At 37.2% G+C, this 18,736-nt stretch overlaps 1 protein-coding gene across 1 annotated transcript in view; it reads right to left on the bottom strand.

Annotated features, from left to right (window-relative positions):
• SH2D4B (SH2 domain containing 4B) overlaps positions 1-18,736 on the bottom strand; it is a 72,279-nt gene that overhangs the window by 20,872 nt on the left and 32,671 nt on the right. Inside the window, exons 5-6 of the mRNA XM_056352940.1 lie at positions 15,938-16,148; positions 13,151-13,278 (exon numbers count right to left, since the gene is read on the bottom strand). Coding sequence (XP_056208915.1) covers positions 13,151-13,278; positions 15,938-16,148 — 339 coding nt within the window. The remainder of the gene's footprint in view (positions 1-13,150; positions 13,279-15,937; positions 16,149-18,736) is intronic.

An 18,736-nucleotide genomic window follows, 5' to 3' on the forward strand; every position in this document is an offset into this window, starting at 1 on the left:
GAAAAGCCTGATTTTTTTAATGGTTAAAACTCAGGGAAGATCAGCAGTGCCACTTTCTCAAGCTCATCCCTAGGGGGAAAAAACAAACAAACAAACAAACAAACAAACCAACCAAGCAACCAAAAAAAAAACCAACAAGAAAAATCCACGTTCTCAGGCATTCTCAGGCATTCTTTCCTTCTCCATATTGCCATGAAGCTCACCAATATGTCTTTTATAAAAACAATATAATTGCTTCATTAAAAAAACAAAGTACATTTAAAAATATCTTCATACATACTTAAGCTTTTTACAATTTTTGTGAATTAAGACAAAGCCCAACACTTCAAACTGGGACTTGGAAACTGAACTTACTGTCCTCATTAGAGGATTGACATATTTTATCTGGGTGCAATAAAGCAACCAAAAATACAGATTACAGTTTCAGGAAATCAGGAAATATATCCTAATTCTATTCATAATTAAACTTAAAAAAATAAATGAAATTTACTGAATGAAAGCACATTTTAAGAACATCTGAAGAACAACGATCATCCTAGTGAATAAAAAGGAAGGCAACTGCATTGGCTTTAGAGTAGCAGATGTCACTGACACATCTATGGATCCAAATAGTTTTCTACATGATGCATCTAGACAGCAGAAATAATATTCAATAAATACTTAAATTACTTCCATAAAGGCAGTTAATTTGCAGTTCTACCTAAAACAAATGAGCTTCACAATTACTACTGTGAAACAGAGAAGTAAGATTTTGACATCAGGAAGGACTATTAGATACTCAAAATCTGTATATAAACTGAAAACCGTATGTCTCCATATACATACATACTTAGTAAGATTTATGCAAATGTCACATTTCTGTGAACAAACGTCTTGAACAGTGTAACACAAAATGCGTGTCTGTGTAGGAAAGGTTTTGTAATTCTACTGGTTAATGACAAAGGCGCTGTCTAGGTTGGTCACGGTTTTTGAGCATTAGGAACGTTCAGAGTCTTCTTCGAGAGTCTTCCTGGTATATTGCTAGTTTAAATGGCTTTATTTTATGCTAGTATTGATTTGTCATTCAGTACACTGGGAATGCATTATGAATACAACTTCATTAATTTAGTGGTCTCACCGTAAGAGCATTTGCCCAGTGAATGGACACTGAAATGCCTAGAAGTTAATTGCATTACATGGCAGCAAACAAAATATCACATTACAGCCTCTGAGAAGCTGCTAATTTGCTAGAGTTGCTAATATTTTCCACTGGGCTTTTTATATTGATACTGATTTGTATTGATGTAGCTATGCTATTTTAATTTTAATTTGCTTTTTATCTGAGTATATGGAAGTTAGATTTTGATTCTTCATGACATCCAACAAGACTCATTAAACATCCAGTTGAACCTCCAGCTCCACAAGTAACAAGAGTTGACTTTTTGATTCTGGGGTCCATCTACATCAGCCCTAGAAAGGCAGCCCAAGGCTCATTCCGGTGGGTAGGGAGGACAATGGCATTGTCACTAGGGTGCAGTAAGCTCCAGCTTCTCTCTTCCCATGGTATGTTGCCCTGTACTTTATAAGATAGCTGAGGGTTCCTGTATGCTCCCAGCATGAAACTATTAATTTTAGGAAGAACTTGGGCTATTGTTATAAATTTGGCCCACAGCTTATAGCCAATTTGACACACTATCATGAATATACTGAGTAGATATCATGGCAATTATATAGTCCAATTGGCTCTGCAATCACCACAATTTATGAGTATAAGGTATAAAAACTTCTCAGGAGGATTTAATGGTAATGTTCTTTATTGTGAATTAGAAGAAAAGCAATTAAATGCAATTTCAATTCATTTGTAAAGAATAAAACCCCCTTGGTTATTAATAAAAATACATCACACTCAAAAATAACCAATCAACCCTTCTCCTTTCTATGATGAAATTAATAGATTAAAAAATTATGAAAACTTTACATGTGCCCATGATGGTCTTCAAAAGCACGTATATTTTACGGTTTACCTAGAATACTATAATCTCACAGGTGGTGAAGAAGCCGTCAAGACACATTTTCCATAAACCTAAATGACAACTGCAATAGTAAATCACAGTGTCAGCAGAGATCACAAAAGAGAAGGACAAAAATGAAAGTCACAGTAACATGGAGCCCTGGAATTCAAATGTTATAGCTGGTGTTAAAACACATAAAACTAAGCAGAAAATATACTGTGTTGTTTGCTTTTCATGCTTTTTTCATAGCTGACGGAAAATAGTTTTGCCTTAGATATATCCCATTTGTGTAAGGTTTAACAACGCATACATTTTTTTTAGGTACACTGGCAGTCAAATACGAAATCTATTTACATCTGTGAGAATCTTCCAGATGGTATCAGCTTAGAAGAAATCTTTCTACCTGTTTTTTAATCAAGTAATCATTAGAACTTTTTCTGTTAAAAGGGATAAAAATTTAAATCATGCTTTATCTGGAGTATTTTCCCATATTCAAATTAGAATAGCAGTTCCAGACAGATTTCTACAAAGCAGTTTGATTGCAGTATTTTCTGTAAGTACTTAAGAAACTATACTTTATCTAGCTCAAAGAAAAACAGATCTAGGGATAATATTGATAACTGATTTTTCTTCTCACACTTGGCTAGATTTGGGAACTTTAAGTTAATTTTGTTAATTACAGTGCTTTCTAGCTGCTTGCAACATTCTTGCATACTGATTTAGTGCACTGTTCCTCAGGGAAAAAAAGTTACCTTTAATCACTCAATAAAGTGAACCAGACACCGAAGCACTGTTGAAAGTCAAATGAGAATAACATTGGGACAGTAAAAACTTCACACCCAACGAGTGGCAGTATAATAACCACGTGCAGCTCTTACAATGATCCAGTTCTGGACATCCTCTGGGGTGTGACCCAGTTCTCAGTTAAGCCACTAAAAACCAGCCACTAAATAGCCTCATTTCCTACCAGCACTGGAAGGTGAGCAAGCTAGCAGCTAGGCTCAAACTCATAGCAGAATAATCTGAATCAGGTGTTCAAAGCCACTACTCAATAAGCAGAAATGGCTTCAAAGGAGGGACCAACTTCATCTGAGGTTCTGAAGAAGTTACAAACAGAAGCAAACATTTTTTTTTTACTTTATTTGTAATACAAACTCTGGGATTAAGAGTCCTTCATTTATGCTAAATTTCATCAATGGAACTATTCCAGTTTACGTGATAAGAGGATCTGGACACAGACAGCAAGTGTGCAGAATCATTTGTTGCTACCACCACCTTAGCTCTCAAAGATTCCATCCCCGCTCTGTAAACAGTAGCGTGGGTTAAGAGAGAAAAAAGGAGAGGGAGCTCCATCCCATGACTAATAAACTATTACTCTCTTGTATCTTGGACTGAAGTTTCTAGACATCTTTGCAGCTCACTTCAAGTACAAGCTCACTTCAAGCTTTTTATCAAGCATACTAGAATGAATTTACAATAGCCGTATGCACTCATGAAAGATCCATGCTGTGTTTAATTGTGAGAAGCAGTGGTAACAGCAGTGGCAGAATGTTCCATGGAATTATACATGATTTAGACTCAAGTCCTCCTTATGACAGATTAAGAACTCTTGTGTATTACGTTACATATGCTAGTCTTGGATAGAGAGGTAGGGTATGATCCAGTCAGAGCCAGCGCTGATCAGCGTGCTAATCTGCATAGAACTTTTGGAGTTTTACCTCTTAAAAAGACTCATGAGTGTGTGATTTGACAGTCCCATTCACTGAAAGGCCAGGAGAAGAAGGAAGAGCTTTCTGAAATCCAAAAGGGAAGAAAAGGAGCTGCCATTCCCTTAACTTTTGCAGGGGAAGGGTAAATTTATGTTTCCCACACCACTGCATTCTGCCTCTACGCCAGCATCACATGGTGAAGTTGCACATACAGGTTAGTTACCCGCAGAGTTCCGGAAATCTCTTGCCTTTGTTTTCATATCATCTCCTACCGTTTATCTCCTCCAGTGAAAGCAGTTTACGTGTTTCACTCTGCTTCTTAACTGGGTGAACTGGAATTAAGTTAAACCAGCAACATAATTTTGTGCAATCACATGCTTTTCCCCCTGCATAACTACACACCATACCTGCTGATACTGTTTGAGAGAGTTGTGTTTTCTTAGCAGGGAAACAGCATTGCTTCAAAGGAGCTTTCAAACTAATAACTTTTAATCTTTTGCCTTAAGGCTGGATCAATAGGACTGTGGTTTCGACACTGCGTAGCAAGACAGTAGGACCAGTAAGGCAGACATCTGCTGGGAAACCAGTAAAATTTTCTGACCTTGGGCCTGCAAGTATTTGCTGTGCTGGGCTTTAAACAGAAAATACTACAGATAATAAATATAACTTTGTCTAGCATAAGCTGAAGAAAATGTATGGAAGCCTGTGAAACAGAAAGCATGTTATTGTAAGCATGCAAGCAAAGGAACAAGAGCTGGAGGTACGGCTGATAAACAAATACGGACCAACAATAAGCAGGATATCAGCAATTCATCCAAGACCAACGAGTTTCTATGCAGGACACCTGTGGTATGCTAGAGGGGGTGATCAGGAACATCTAGATACAGCATTTAAAGACATAGAGCATGAGCTGAATGTCTTGTGCTGGTAGTGACTGATGACTAAGCACACCTTGCGCATGGACAAACTAACACACACATACACAATTGACTCTGAAAGGAGAAAGCATGATCCAGCATTTAAGGAACAGATTATGATATATGTAAAAGGGTACCACAGCTCAGATTCAGGCTTCTGGACAGATGAACAAGGCCTTCTGCATTAGCTTTGGTCACCATAAAAGTTTCTTCCAGTCAGCATGAACAACCTTTGTAGATGTCAAGGCTTTTTACTTGAATGTAACATTCCTTATTTTCTTTAAAATGGTTCAGTTCTAAGTCCTCATATATGATTTCTTCCAAATAATACATGCTCTTTTATCACTTGGTTTTTATAAATGAATCTTCATTTCCAAACACTAAGAGCAGAGCTTTCCACTCAGCAACACCTCTCCTGTTTTATGTAATGTGATAAAGAAAGCCTGACTGAAGGAGCTGCAGTAACAGAGAAATGTTCTCACACACAGTCCAGTTCATTAAGAAGACAGAACACAGAACTGTAATGTAAAATTACAGGTAAATATATTAAACTACCACAATGGCTTACTAAATGAAATTATAATTGCTCACTATGTCATACTCTAATAGTAGCACATGGAGAAGAAGACAACCTTGAAGTGTTTTAATTAAAGGGGGCAAGAAGTCTTCAGAATGTAAAGCAATTTGGGTTTCAATAGGAAAATATTTGTTCATTAAGATATTCATAAATTCACCTGCGAGTAAACTCAATGAAAAAGCTGCTGCATATTCTTTACAAATGCAAAGAATCATCTGGCAGAAACTTGAACGGACTTTTTTTTTTTTTTTTTAAATTTTTGACTAGCAGTGCACTGTATGGGCACTGCACCTGACCCGTTTGTATCCATGAAACCAGTAACACTTCATCAAACTTGTTTCCCTTTTGTGGTCACATGCGCTTTATTATCTCTCATTTTTAGTGTCTACAATACCTGTTTAGAATTGCTGCCTTCTATCTTTAGAACATGCCTAATCTTTAGAATATAGCTTCCAGTTAAAAAGCAGTCAAGAAGGACAATGTATTGTAAAAGAATAAGAAAGCTCATTTCATATTAGCAATTAGCCTATTTACATTAATTATTCAATTGCCTCATTCTACAATTTCCCTGCTGTTCTTTTGTGCTTCCTTTCTCCTTGCAGCATGTTACAGCTCACATTACCTCACTTTGATACTTTGCTCCCTTCCAAGGGGAGCCATGAGTCTAAAACATTTATTTTGTTTGCTAATAACCTGTCTGTGTAGACACTTTGGAGCTGTAATGGCACTAGAAAACCATTCCAAAGCCTGCAAAAGAACTGACAGACTGAAACAACCATTACAAGCTAAGTGAAATGACTTAGAATATGAAGGATTATCTTATTTCTCAGAAAACAGAAAACCACCTCTCATTTCTTAAAGAAGAAGCTGAGAACTGAACAAGAGCTGGTGAAGTATTTGGGCTTTGTCATGTTATGGGTCTTACTTGACTTGAGACTTCCATAATCAAGTACCAGAATCTACCACAGGATCTAAACACTTCCAATACCGTACTATCTTTGAAAATACTACCAGAACGGCCAGTAGATGTTTGATAGGAATATGTTTTGGAAATACAAAAAATAGTGTTCCATCTCACAGCAAGGAAACAGATGGTCATGGCTCTAATAACTATGTGCAAACCCACCCATATAAAGAATATATAGAAAACTGCAAGACAAAGTGGTTCATGTATAGTGCCCCAATAAAATCTGTATGCGTAGGTTGTGAACATTACTGCTTTATAGTTATTTCAAAGTAAAGCAAAATTGCAATATTATTACTATTTAAAGGCCATGGTGCAAAACCAGAGCAAGCCTATCATTAGTCTTTCAAATGCTAGAGACAGATTTTCCAGCCTGACTTGTCTCACTCAGTGTTCAGCAACCCCTCTACAGAATACTACAGAGGGCTCTCATTCATCCTGCGTAACCACTGTGATATGAGTATCATTCATCTCTGTGTCTGAATTCAACAGTGACGAAAAACACAGGACTATGCAGCCTTGGAAACCCAAGTACTCTTTTTAACTACAGGACAGGTGACAGCAGTGTGTGCCTCCCCACGCAGGCCAACAGTATGCCTCCACCCTCTAAGCTAGGGTTACGTGACCAGAGTGAAATGTGGTGTCCACGCTTCTTCTGTACTTGTTCTTCCTGCCAAGATTCCCGGCAAAGGTAACACTCGTTCCTAACAATGTTTTTGGAGAAGTCCAAACAGATTAGGAACGATGGTTAATACTAAATGACTGTGGTATTACTCGTTTCACACAAAACCAAGCAGGTGGCAATAACGACCAGCCTGTGTGGGCCTGGGTATATCCCTGCAGCTGCCACGAGCCACAAAGTCTACAGATACATGAACTGCTGATCACCGACTGTCAGCCCTCTCTTTGAGAACAGGCTGGCAAAGTAGAAAACAGAGGGATCCACCTTTTTGATAAAGAAACTAAGACATAGTCTCTGCTAAAATCTATAATGAACATAATCTTCAATTTTTAATCTTTGCCAGGCAATTGTTCAAAATAAATTTTGATAATCTGTAGCTCTATTTTAAACTCACACTTCCCCTTCTTCATTTTGTTGTAGAAATTGGAGACCCAGAGCTGTCCTGCAACTGTGTGCAAAGTAACAGGTACATTGTAGCAACTTTTGTTTTAGCTGTGTTTATCATGTGAGTCAGGAATTCTCTGATAGCATTCCAGATATTTCCAATCACAGGATGGTTTAGATACCAAGCTTTGCATACAGTTATTTTTCAATTGTGTCTTTCAAGGCCTATGGAAGACAGTGGAAAAGCTCTCAGTGAATTCAGGAAATTTTTAACAAGATCTTGTATCTTTTTCCCAACAAAATACCCCAACAACAACAATTCTAGAACGTCCCAGACCCCTGGGGCTCAGTTTACTTAAGCAAAGAATCTGTCTGTGCACTTTCTCAACGAAAACTAAAAGCTAGATAACAATAAAGCAGTGAATTAGAAAACAGACTGTTAACATCAAGAAGGCTGTACTTCTGCTGGATTTACACCACTTGCTTTGTATCTTTCTAACATGCATTTATTGAACGACTGGAAGGTTCTTCTTCAAGAGCAGAAGAAGAAGAAGTGTGCTTTTATGTTCAAAACAGCAAACTGTATTCACTGTCAGACATTTTTCCAAACCAAACCACTGCCATTTCTGTGTCCCTTAGAAAATATTACAATACAAACTACATTTTGTAAGATATATTTCCCACAGTTCAGCTATACCAATATGTCTAGCATTGTCGCTGCTGTTCAAGGACTTGAAATTAGTAGACTTTCAGAAATATTGCCTTCAATCCTTTAGTGAGAGCATCTGATTTGCAGAACCATTGCCACTATTTAGTTCTGCTAGATTTTCCTCTTGAAAACAATAGTCACCACCTGAAATTAAACCTTGATCTATAAACATTTACAACATGATCCTGTTCAAAATGAAAATTGCCTTCCCTGGCTCCCCTGACCTCAGGGATTACGCAGCTTCTGCTTCTCTCAGCATTTTTCAATCCATCCTTCAACTTGCTATGATCAGCTTCTTCACAGCTTGCAACTCCCTTAGCCAGTAACTGCACTGCCACCCTGACTTCCCTTGATAAAATAGTTCTCCACAACACAAACCATGCTACTGAAATTACATTTTAAAGGTACCACCTTTAGGGCAACTACCTCGTGTTTCCAGATCTGTGATATCAGCCTCTGAAACTTTCCTTTCAACCTGAAGGCAAGTAGAGATCTGATAGTGCTACAGTAGATGCTTAGCAAACATGCACACAGCCACCTCATAGACAGGCAATGAATAAATCACTCATTTTGTCATACAGTATTGTACTCACTGTATCTCTGAGACATGCCCTCTATATCATGAATAAATAACACCAACCATCATAAAACATCAGTTTCAACTAAAGCTAGGGAAATAATTAGAGAACAGCCCACCCTGCAAACAGTTCTCCGATGTTCTGAATGGAAAACAACCAAGTGCAAAACAGAATACGTGAAAGCGAAAAATCTAACATCTGAAGTTTAAAAAAAATAATCAAAAATATCAGAAGTAACAGCTGACAAACCAGTGGGAATGGAAAAAAAACGCTGAAACAGATTTCTAGCGAAAGAGAGAGATTAAAGGAGAAATGAAAGATAGAGCAAAGAAATGGAAATATTACCTGGCTCAGCCACCAGCACCCTTTTGTTAAACACTTACAGGATGAAGAGGCCTCTAGTTTTGTTGCCATATGGAATTCTATTCTCAGTGTCTTATGCTTGCAGTAAACTGAAAACTACAATTTGCCAATGTCTATGATAGTGTTTGGCAAAACTCTTCAACATATACAGGGAAGGCTGGTAACTTTCCCTTTATTTTGCAGGGGTCGCACAGAGGTTTGAAAATTCCAGTTCAAAGCTAAACTTGGCCGAAACAATGGGCACGTCTCCCTTTCTAGCCCTTCTGAGAGACAGACCTCCTACCCTTAACACCAGATTACCTCCCAGCTTTCAAACTGTACCAGCAACTGAGATATTGGCTAAGAATGTTCTGAATTCAGATTTACAAAAAATGTTTCATACATCTTGATACAACACTAGGATGCCCTTGTAAATTAGATTCATCAGCCCATATTCATCAGTTAGCAGATAAGAAATCACATTACAATTATTAACTTCCTGGTTGTCAAAATTATGAGAATAGCCCAGCTTCTAAATTGAAAATGTCCAGCCACCACTCCCACACAGAAGGTGACAGGAAGGCATTCTTTTACCTTTAACTAAATTTAGTTTTCATAGTAAAAAAAAAATAAATAAAAAAATGAAGGCATATTTCTTTTCACTCAAACTTAAAGCAACTATTAAAGAAACTATTAAATAATACAAAAGAAAAAGCTGGTTTTTGTACAAAAGATATCGACACCTTATATCCGAAGATAAGTCTCAGTGACACCTTAACCACTTGTTCCAATTCTCCTTTAATGTAGCAGTTTGAGAACTGAGCATCATTTCACTGTGGCCACTAAGTGAGCATAAGCCACTTAAAAAAAAGGTTCATTTTTTCCCAATCCAAATGAAGTAAATATCATCTAATTTTATGATTTCTGAAGGGATTAAATATGGTTTTGAATTACAAACAACATTTTAAAATAGATATTTATGTTTTAAAATTTTTTTTAACAAACTTTAAAAAATCATCCTATATTGAAGAGGTATATGATCTACTTCTTGGCAGGGATCTACTACAAAAACATAGGAAAAAGAGTAGAATATACATCCAAAAGTCATAATAATATGTAAATGAACATTACATTTTGTATCTTTAACATGACAACTTTTTAAATCAAGAAAACAGTAAAACCTATTCAAAATGAGCTAAAATCATCTGTTAGTGGAGTTCAGGTAATGATAATATCAAAAGGCAAACAGAGACGAAGTCAAAGCTGGTATTTGTTTAAGAAGTAACTTTGCATACAAGGAAGGAAATGCTCAGATTAGAAAAAGACTTCTCCTTACCACAGATTTTACTGCTCCACTTCAAATGAAACATTTTGTAGTGATTCTTCATATGAAGATAAAAGGAAAACTTCAGGTACATTAAGTATGCCCTACATTACCCTGTTTCACATACCATGAAAGTGGCCTAGACAATATATATTTTAAAACAGAATCCAGATCATTTTTGATGATGTAATGTGAGAAATATACCAAATATATGAGGGTAAAGACATTTTTACATTGTTATTTGGACTTCACTATATTATCTAAACACACCTGCCTCCAACCTTCATCTCTGTATAATTAGAAAATACCATATGTCCATACTACAATTTGAAGACAGTGAATTGGCTAATGCTTAACTTCAGTTAAAAAGTTGAAAAACCTGAGAGTCAAAACAGGTAAGAAAAGGTCTATTGACCTCGGCAAAACCATGTAATTCTGTAACTAATATCTACTTTTTCAGTACTGCTGTAATGGATCTCTCAGTGCATTACATTCAAAAAGCCCTTAACATGAGGCAGAATATTATACTCCCATTTAATGGTCTAAAATTGGTATACTAGAAAATACAGAAGTTCCAAGATGTGAAGGACCTGATTATACTTCTTTTGAGAGATGCTTGAAGTTTTAAGAACCTGTCATCATAACACTAGACAACTTTAAAATACTAGGCAGCAGTTATCTACCTATCCAAATGATGATTGTATTATTACCCCATTGGCTCAAGTGATTAGCCTTAATTCTGGGCTCTGCAGAATGGCTGTCACTTGAATGGCCAATTTCTTACGCCAGTCAGATATATTCTGCTGTATTTTCATTCATACACAAAACCCATATATATTGTTCTGGTTCCATGAATACAATACAAAACATGAACACGCAGAAGATCCTAAATAGGCTTATACAACAGAAGTCACAATCTTTATTTTAATAAGAAGTAAACAGAGAACAGAAATAAAGATTACTGGTTGGATCAAAAATCTTCTGGCTGCCTTCCCTTCCCCACCTCCCCCAGCCCAAAACTGGAGGCCAATGCAATGAAGAGGGTTTGGGGTTTTTTCTAGAAAAAAGAAGGAAAAGTATGTCAATGCTTTCCAGTATTTTGCTTTGGGGTTTTTGTTTTTGTTTCGTCAAAGTTTGTCTACATTACAAAATGTAACACAGATGCTATATAACACAACAAAACATTGACTACCACACCTGTAACAACCTGATGTTTAGCTTCCACAGCTCCAGGAGAGTTACAAGGTAGTGGAATTGTTCACTAAGGATTCCGATGAACCTGACCAGAGCTGCAGAAGCTAAAGCAGCTAACCCAGCAACCAGGTACCAAAGCAGCATTCATGTGGATCTCTGCAAAGAAAACCACTGAACTTTGTGCTGGGAATCTATCTTGATTGTCTTTGTCAGGCTCCTTGAGTGGGGGGAGGACAAGCAAGGTACTTTGCACACTTCTATAAATGTTGTTGGATAGTTGCAGTTTCTTAAGATATGTATGGCATGATCGGAGAAACTAAAGAAAGATGATGAATTTCTCAATTCTTGTAGTGATTAACAGACTAAAATAAAAGCCACTGAAGTTTGCAGAAAGACTGCACAAGCGCATTAGCTCAAGCCCAGGTCCTTCTTCACTGAAGGCGTGAATTATGTTCCTAACACGTTCACATCAATAATAACGTCCTAGTCACGTCAATTTATATGGACGTGAACTTCCCACAAGCCGGGAAAACATTTACCATTGGACCACACAGAAAGATCATGGTTGAAAATACTTTTGAAAAATGTCCACAGATGAAATTTTAATCAGTTTGTCTCTCAAAGAAACCACACCAAATGTCTTTTGTAAGAAAACAAAAAAAAACCCTGTCTACATCACTATTCATAAGAAATGGAAGTATGTAGCATTTACAAGCTATTCATGACTGACTTCAGTGTCTTTGGCTAATTAGGCACTGAAAACAGTAGCTTGTTGATGTCTTTTAACACATAAGGATCTGTGTATCACACAAAGAAATCTGCAATACATGAAACACTAAACTTGTTCAGAAATCTTCCTTGCCTGGTTCAGTTTAGAACACCCACACGTCTTCATCTTTTACTGAGAGAATCATGAAAACAGGATCAGGGTCAGCTTAGTGCTTTGAACAAAGAAATGTGAGACTCACCAAAGACAGCAATGAAAAATTATTAAGATTTACTTCAAAGTCTTTCCAGTCCCTCAATTATGTCAGCTATTAAGCCAGAATTCTTTTTTTCATGTTTAGGTACCTATGAAAGTAAGATGACTTGCCTGTAAATTTGATATTAAAGATTCAGCTGCATAGAAAATGCTATACAGAGCAAAAGCCTCAGAGACGCTAGGAACTCCAGCAGATATGACAGCAAATTATGGATCTGAACAGGAACTGGTTTGCCCATTTCATGAAAACTGTCTAAAATCATACACTACCAATTCTTTTCGAGAAAGATCAAGACCTTTCTATAATTTTTGTTTGCAGAAGAAAGCAAGCAAGAAAGAATGCTACCCCAGTTTAGAAAGTACAACAGGGATTTAACAGACATGAGTTCACGTCCCTCTTGCAAATCAGGTAAAGCAAAAACCTGAATGTCAGTCACCCACACACCATACCACTAGAGTATTCACCAGTTTATTTTGGAGTCCCCCTCACCCTATCTTGGTCTCATTCCCCCTGCTTGGCTTGCTATTTTACAGAAAGTATATTTTGGCCAAAATACTCGTGAAAAAAAAACCAACTTTAGTGCTATGGGTCACAAATTAGTCTACTTAATCAGAAAAAAAGAAAACAGGAAAATCACATACTAATGACAGGAATGATGCTAACACCTTGTTTTAACAGGCACTAGGTTTCACAATGCCAGTAGAGGTTCCTTTTTGTGATGAAAGTTGGCAAGATTTATTTCCTGAGTGTATGCTTACAGCTCTATTATACAAGAAATGAAGGATCAGTGTATTACCATGAAACCATTGAGCAATCCTGTTGGTGTTCCTCTCAAACCCAGCACGTCGGGGGATCTGCTCTTCTTTGAACCAGCGAATGATGACATCTCGGGAAAAGGGTCTGGAAGGACGCTCCCAGATGTTACTGCATGGAAAGGCAAGTAATTAGAGAAAAGTCATACAGATAATTAGCAGTGTATGAACACAAGGGACAGTATCTCTTTTCTATATATATTTACAAAATGTACAGCTACAAAATGGTCATTGTAACTGCTGTTCAGTATAGCTCACTGAATAATTTTAACCTTTTTAAAAACTGTTAAAAATATTGTTCGTTTTTATGGAAACCAGAATATTTTGATTTCACCTTTGCAATGGAATCTTAAACATTTTCTTAAGCACACAACTTAAACAGAAAAATAATTTACCACAAAAGAGGCAATGGACATTTCAGTTAGCTCTTTTTCCACTTAAATTTTATTCCAATGTACATATTGACAAGTAAAGGTTTTTTTGCCTAGAGCATACTACTTTTCACTGGCAAGCAATTCTCAGCTGTATCTCAGGTTGCGTATCCAAACCATTGAGCATGATAGAGGCAGTGTTTTGTTTAGACTCTTATGTCCCCTTTGCATTCTCTACTTGACAGCCTCCCTTACTGTTTCTTCTACTTTCTATGCATTTTAGTGAGTAGGAGGCAAATCAGGTAAAATATGTGGAAAATCTATCCAGCTACCCGAAATAACTACTAAGGATATTATATCAAAAGAATGTATGACTGCATTCCAATTAAGCACACAATCTCACTTTTCCTGAAAACAGTAGTAAAAGGGAGGCTTTATAATGCATTTCTGTATAGTGCCAAATCCCATGGGTTTCTGGGTGCTCAAACTGTTAGCACAAATTACCAGATCTTCATGACTGTATGTGTACCTGTACTATAATTTCACTCATTTGGTGAGATATACATTTCACAGCGTACAGCAGCTGGCTACCTGCTTCTAGCTTTCCCACTCCACCTGCCATACAGCTGCCCGTTAATGCTGTATATTTCTAGACAGTGTAACAGAGAACTATTACTAAAATTAGAATGTCAGCTCAGAAGTCACCAAAGAGTGTTAAACCAATTTGTGAGATAATCAAGAACCCACAAAACCAGTCAAGGTTCTGCAATTCAGGACAGCAAGGTGCTCTTTAAAAAGGAATAAAAGCAAAAAGGTACATGCTGTCTGCTTGATGATATGCAACTGAGTCCTCCTTTCAGCTTGCCTTACTATTACTAAAACCAGTGATTGATTCAGTTGATACCAAGTCATGAAGCCCACAGTGAATGTAAGTTATTGTTCAATTGCACGAACCCATGTGAGCAGATCTGACCAACATTCATGATACAATTTGAAGATACAGCCATGAGTGAGGAAAGAAAATGAGAATTCAGTTATAAACACACATTAAAGAAACCCACCTACATGTGTTCCTTATTTTTGTTTTTTAATATTTTCTATAAAGAAACAAGAAAGCCATTGAATTCCAGGGCTTAACAGTCCGTTCTTGTTTCTTAACTTATTTCTCTCTAATTCAGTTCAGCTTTGAAAAACTTGTCAAATCCATATTTTTGTCTGCCCTAGGCCAAATCTCGAAATTACTGGGTCAGGTTCTACCTATTCACTATTAAAGCAACTTTTATTTTTCTTGATACCTTCACAATCAAGTCATGGACAAAGAGGAGCCTTAAGAGATAAGAAAAATAAATACTGTCTATTTTTTGTAATATAGGTATAGCTTAGAAACAGGTAAATACTATCGGATATGAGCTGGATAATGATTAGAATATTTTCCAGCTTTTTTTCAGGTCCTTTTTGAAAAGTATTGCATCTAGCCCCTCCAAATCCTGTAGTAAATCACCTCAGAAGCTCAGAACTGCAGGTCAAACAAAGTTATGGGCTGTATTTTTCAAAATCTGCCACTGTCACTAGTGGTTTTACTACTTCAAATTGAAGAAAAATTCAAGTGGTTTGGAAAAGCAATAAGAGAGTTCCTTTCTTTGATAATTTGATTTGATGATAACTTTAAAGATCCTGTGCACTCTGAGATTGAATTTCTGATTCCTCCTCAAACTAGGAGTTTTGCCTACTGTTATGGGAGAGTTTCTGTGTCTCTGGATTATTTTTTTTTTTCATTTAATACCACCATCCTGCAAGTGTTCACATTGCCTTTATCACCACATGAGGCCAAATTAATGGTATAAGAAATAACCAGGACAAGAGTAGAGTGACTAGTCAATTTTCTAGCACCCATCTGCCAGTTCAGATTCTTTTCCCCTTCTGCAATTCATGGTGCTCCCTAAACAGTCAAAAGATTAATAAACACCAAAGTCACTTGATTTTGCCTGAAAAAAAAACCTTAAACCCCCTGAAACTTAGGAGTATGACAGCTCTCTGCAAAACATTTCAAAGACCTGTTAAGCAGCAGGCAGTTCTAGGCTTGAGGCTTAGGCTTGTCTAAGATTTTGTCTATTTGAATTCTCCATATCGCAGCCTTCCATACTGATCTAATACTGATTTTTGAAGGACCCATCCCCCACCATGTGAACTCAAAGAAATCTGTCTGAAAAATAAATGGTGTTTAGTTTAAGTATTCAATCTGTTTTCACCTTTCTTTAAACATTCCTTTTCTGGTTGTAGCAAAAGAGCATGGCACTGAGAATTTCCAGCAACTGAAGAAGAGCTTGTTGAAATGGTGGGGATTGGAGAGAGAGCAATTCAACAGAAAGTTATTTCAAGGTCACTCTGGTACAAACTAACCTGGATGCTGCAGAGAGAGGCAGCAAAGAACTTGCACTATTGCTGTGCAGTTTTATCTCCTGATCATTATTCAGCCTTGTCCCCTGGAACAGATTACTCAGGCCAGCCACTCTTCCCTTCTGGATGGCACGCAAGGATTGTCGTCGGTATTCATCCCGGGCCCTGCGTGCTTTGTGGCTCCTTTCCTCATCTGCAGCTTTGGAGCGGCGCACTGCGGGGGATGAATGGGAAGGGTAGGGAGGAGAGACTTTAGAAATACAAACAGCCATTTACACCTTTCTTTATAGAACAATTACCTTTATTCCTTATATGACCTGATTTTAAGAGCGTTCATATTGCAATGCTCTATCAAAGAGATGGCTAACTGGATGACTTCCCTGATGCTTCAAATACAGGCCCACCAGTAGAATAAGCATGCCAGACTCGAGCTATCAATGATCTGATCACTATTGGCAATAACTGAGCCTCTACATACTGCGATTACATCTGACACTTGCTTTGGCTGTAAGAAGAGAAATTCTGCTTTGGGACATCTTTTCCACTGGCAGTGCACCAAGGTTTATGTTTCAAGAAAGAATGTTAACTATGGCTTAAAATTGCAACTATGCATGTAACAAGAATTGCAAGAGCTACTCCAAAGATTTACAATTATAAAAACTAACATGTAGGCCGCATTTTTTGTTGTTCATGTGGCTTTCTTTCTGAAAGGCCTATGCTATCTTTGTTACAGTACTCAAAGTCAAAGTAGTCTCCACCTTGAAAATTGCAGTCCAAAAATGGTTTCAGTAACAATGAAGAAATTAACAGCCATCGGAAAAGGCACACTGATACTATGGATGGGGTTGTCTCACACTCAAGTCTCTGAAATTGCATATAAAGAACCAGCATCTGTAATGGAAGATTTAATACACACCTATTAATGGCACTGACCAGGGAGTTACATATTTCCATAACCTGAAATGAGACTGCTGCTCTGGCCATTCCAGGTCAGGCATCTTTCATTTAAGGTTTTTTCATTTTGAATCTCTCTTCAAGATGGTATCACTTAAATGCACCAAGAATTGTGCTGCAGTATTTGTTATCTGTCAGCTCTTTTCTGGTGCCTCAAGCCCCATTTTGATGATTTTAATTTTTTTTCAGACACAAATAACTTCAGGCAGGCAAATTATTCCAGTGCAAAACAAACCTTTAACATCCAATGAAGCAAGTATTAAAGCAGCAAGCTATTGCCTCCAGCAGCAATTATCAATCCTGCCATGACTATCCTGGCTTAGATCATACCCAATTCATAAAGTGCGCACACTATTTCTTACACTACTGTGATTGTACCTGTGACTAGGAGTGCATGATACAATACCCGACAGCTGCATTTCATTAGGCTGTTTGCATGCCTCTGGTTTAACAGTCCTGGTCTAAAGCAAGCAGAAGTATAAATGGATTTGTCTAAATTATGAAAAGGTTTGATGAAATCAAAAAATAAAAGCTCTCAAAGCAAAATGAAACAAAATAAAAACCTCAGGGCAAATGAGGGAAAGAGGAGACCTTTAAACTTAGAGTTATATATTACCATAGGTAGAAAGATATACAGAACTAAAAGCTTATCAAGATAGCACAGTAAACAAGTCATAGACACTTCATATTTATACAACTGGCAGGATTTCAGTTTCACTTAACTACATCCCCTGTAGTTTTAGCTAAACACAGTAACAGACAATTGTACAGCACAGAAAACATGAGTAACAGGCTTCACTATGGATCTTACAGGTCATTAATTTAAAGGGTAGATAATGTCATCTAGATATGCTACTTCAATGGCTCAAATATATTAGTTACAAAATTTCTGTAATTTATCCTTTGTAACGCTACTCCATAACAGCTGCTTTAAATGCGGACTTCGTGTTTTCAACAACATGAGAGGCAGCAAGGAAGCTGAGTGCAATGCAACTTGGTAAGACCTTTAGAGATGAGCCATTTTTTGTCACAGTCACGGTATACAGAGTGAGGGCAGACTGCCTGGAGCTTCCTGGGATTCTTTTCTACTGTTGTACAGGCTGCCTGGTAACGAGAAAGGCAAGGTAGCTTCGTGCCCCACTTTCTTCAGCAACAGACACTCTTTTCAACAGACGTTCCTACTGCATTTTTGCTAGCTAATAAATTAATACCATCAGAAGCTAGTGACGTGGACTACATTTTCCCAAACTATCAAATTTTAATATTTCTTATCACAAAACAATGTGAAGAGGTAGCAGAGTTATCAAGTGTTGCATATCAACATTCAGAAAACTTTGAAAGTATGTATGACATGCAGCCTTCCCTTATCCATACATGTATATGTGTTTAAATATATCTATGTATACATTCATACATGTGTATTTGTGTCTGCATGTATGTTGGGATAGGGAAGGCTGCATGCCATAGATATCTAAATGCATGCATATAGATTATATATATATGTATCTATACGCACACAAATACATAGGCATCTCTTTAATGTCATAATGTATTTTTATTGAAATTTCCAACTGAGGTATCTGAAGAATTGTATCATTGACATAGGGATGCATAGGGGCTCTTAATCCATTTTTTTCATTACTGGAGTTCTGATTTTCTCTGTATTCTGTTCCTTATAGTTATTCCCAGAACCCTCTCTCTCTTTCCTCTATCTTTAGGAGTAGTCTAGTACAGCTCCTACCATTGATCTGTGTTGCTGTTATCCTGATTTTATTTTAAACCTCTCTGACTGGCCAAGGGACTTTGTGTTGGGTAAATAATCAAAGTCACTGGCACAATAACTGGTTT

This window comes from Falco biarmicus, chromosome 9 (assembly GCF_023638135.1).
Source record: "Falco biarmicus isolate bFalBia1 chromosome 9, bFalBia1.pri, whole genome shotgun sequence".
Classification (NCBI taxonomy): Eukaryota; Metazoa; Chordata; class Aves; order Falconiformes; family Falconidae; genus Falco; species Falco biarmicus.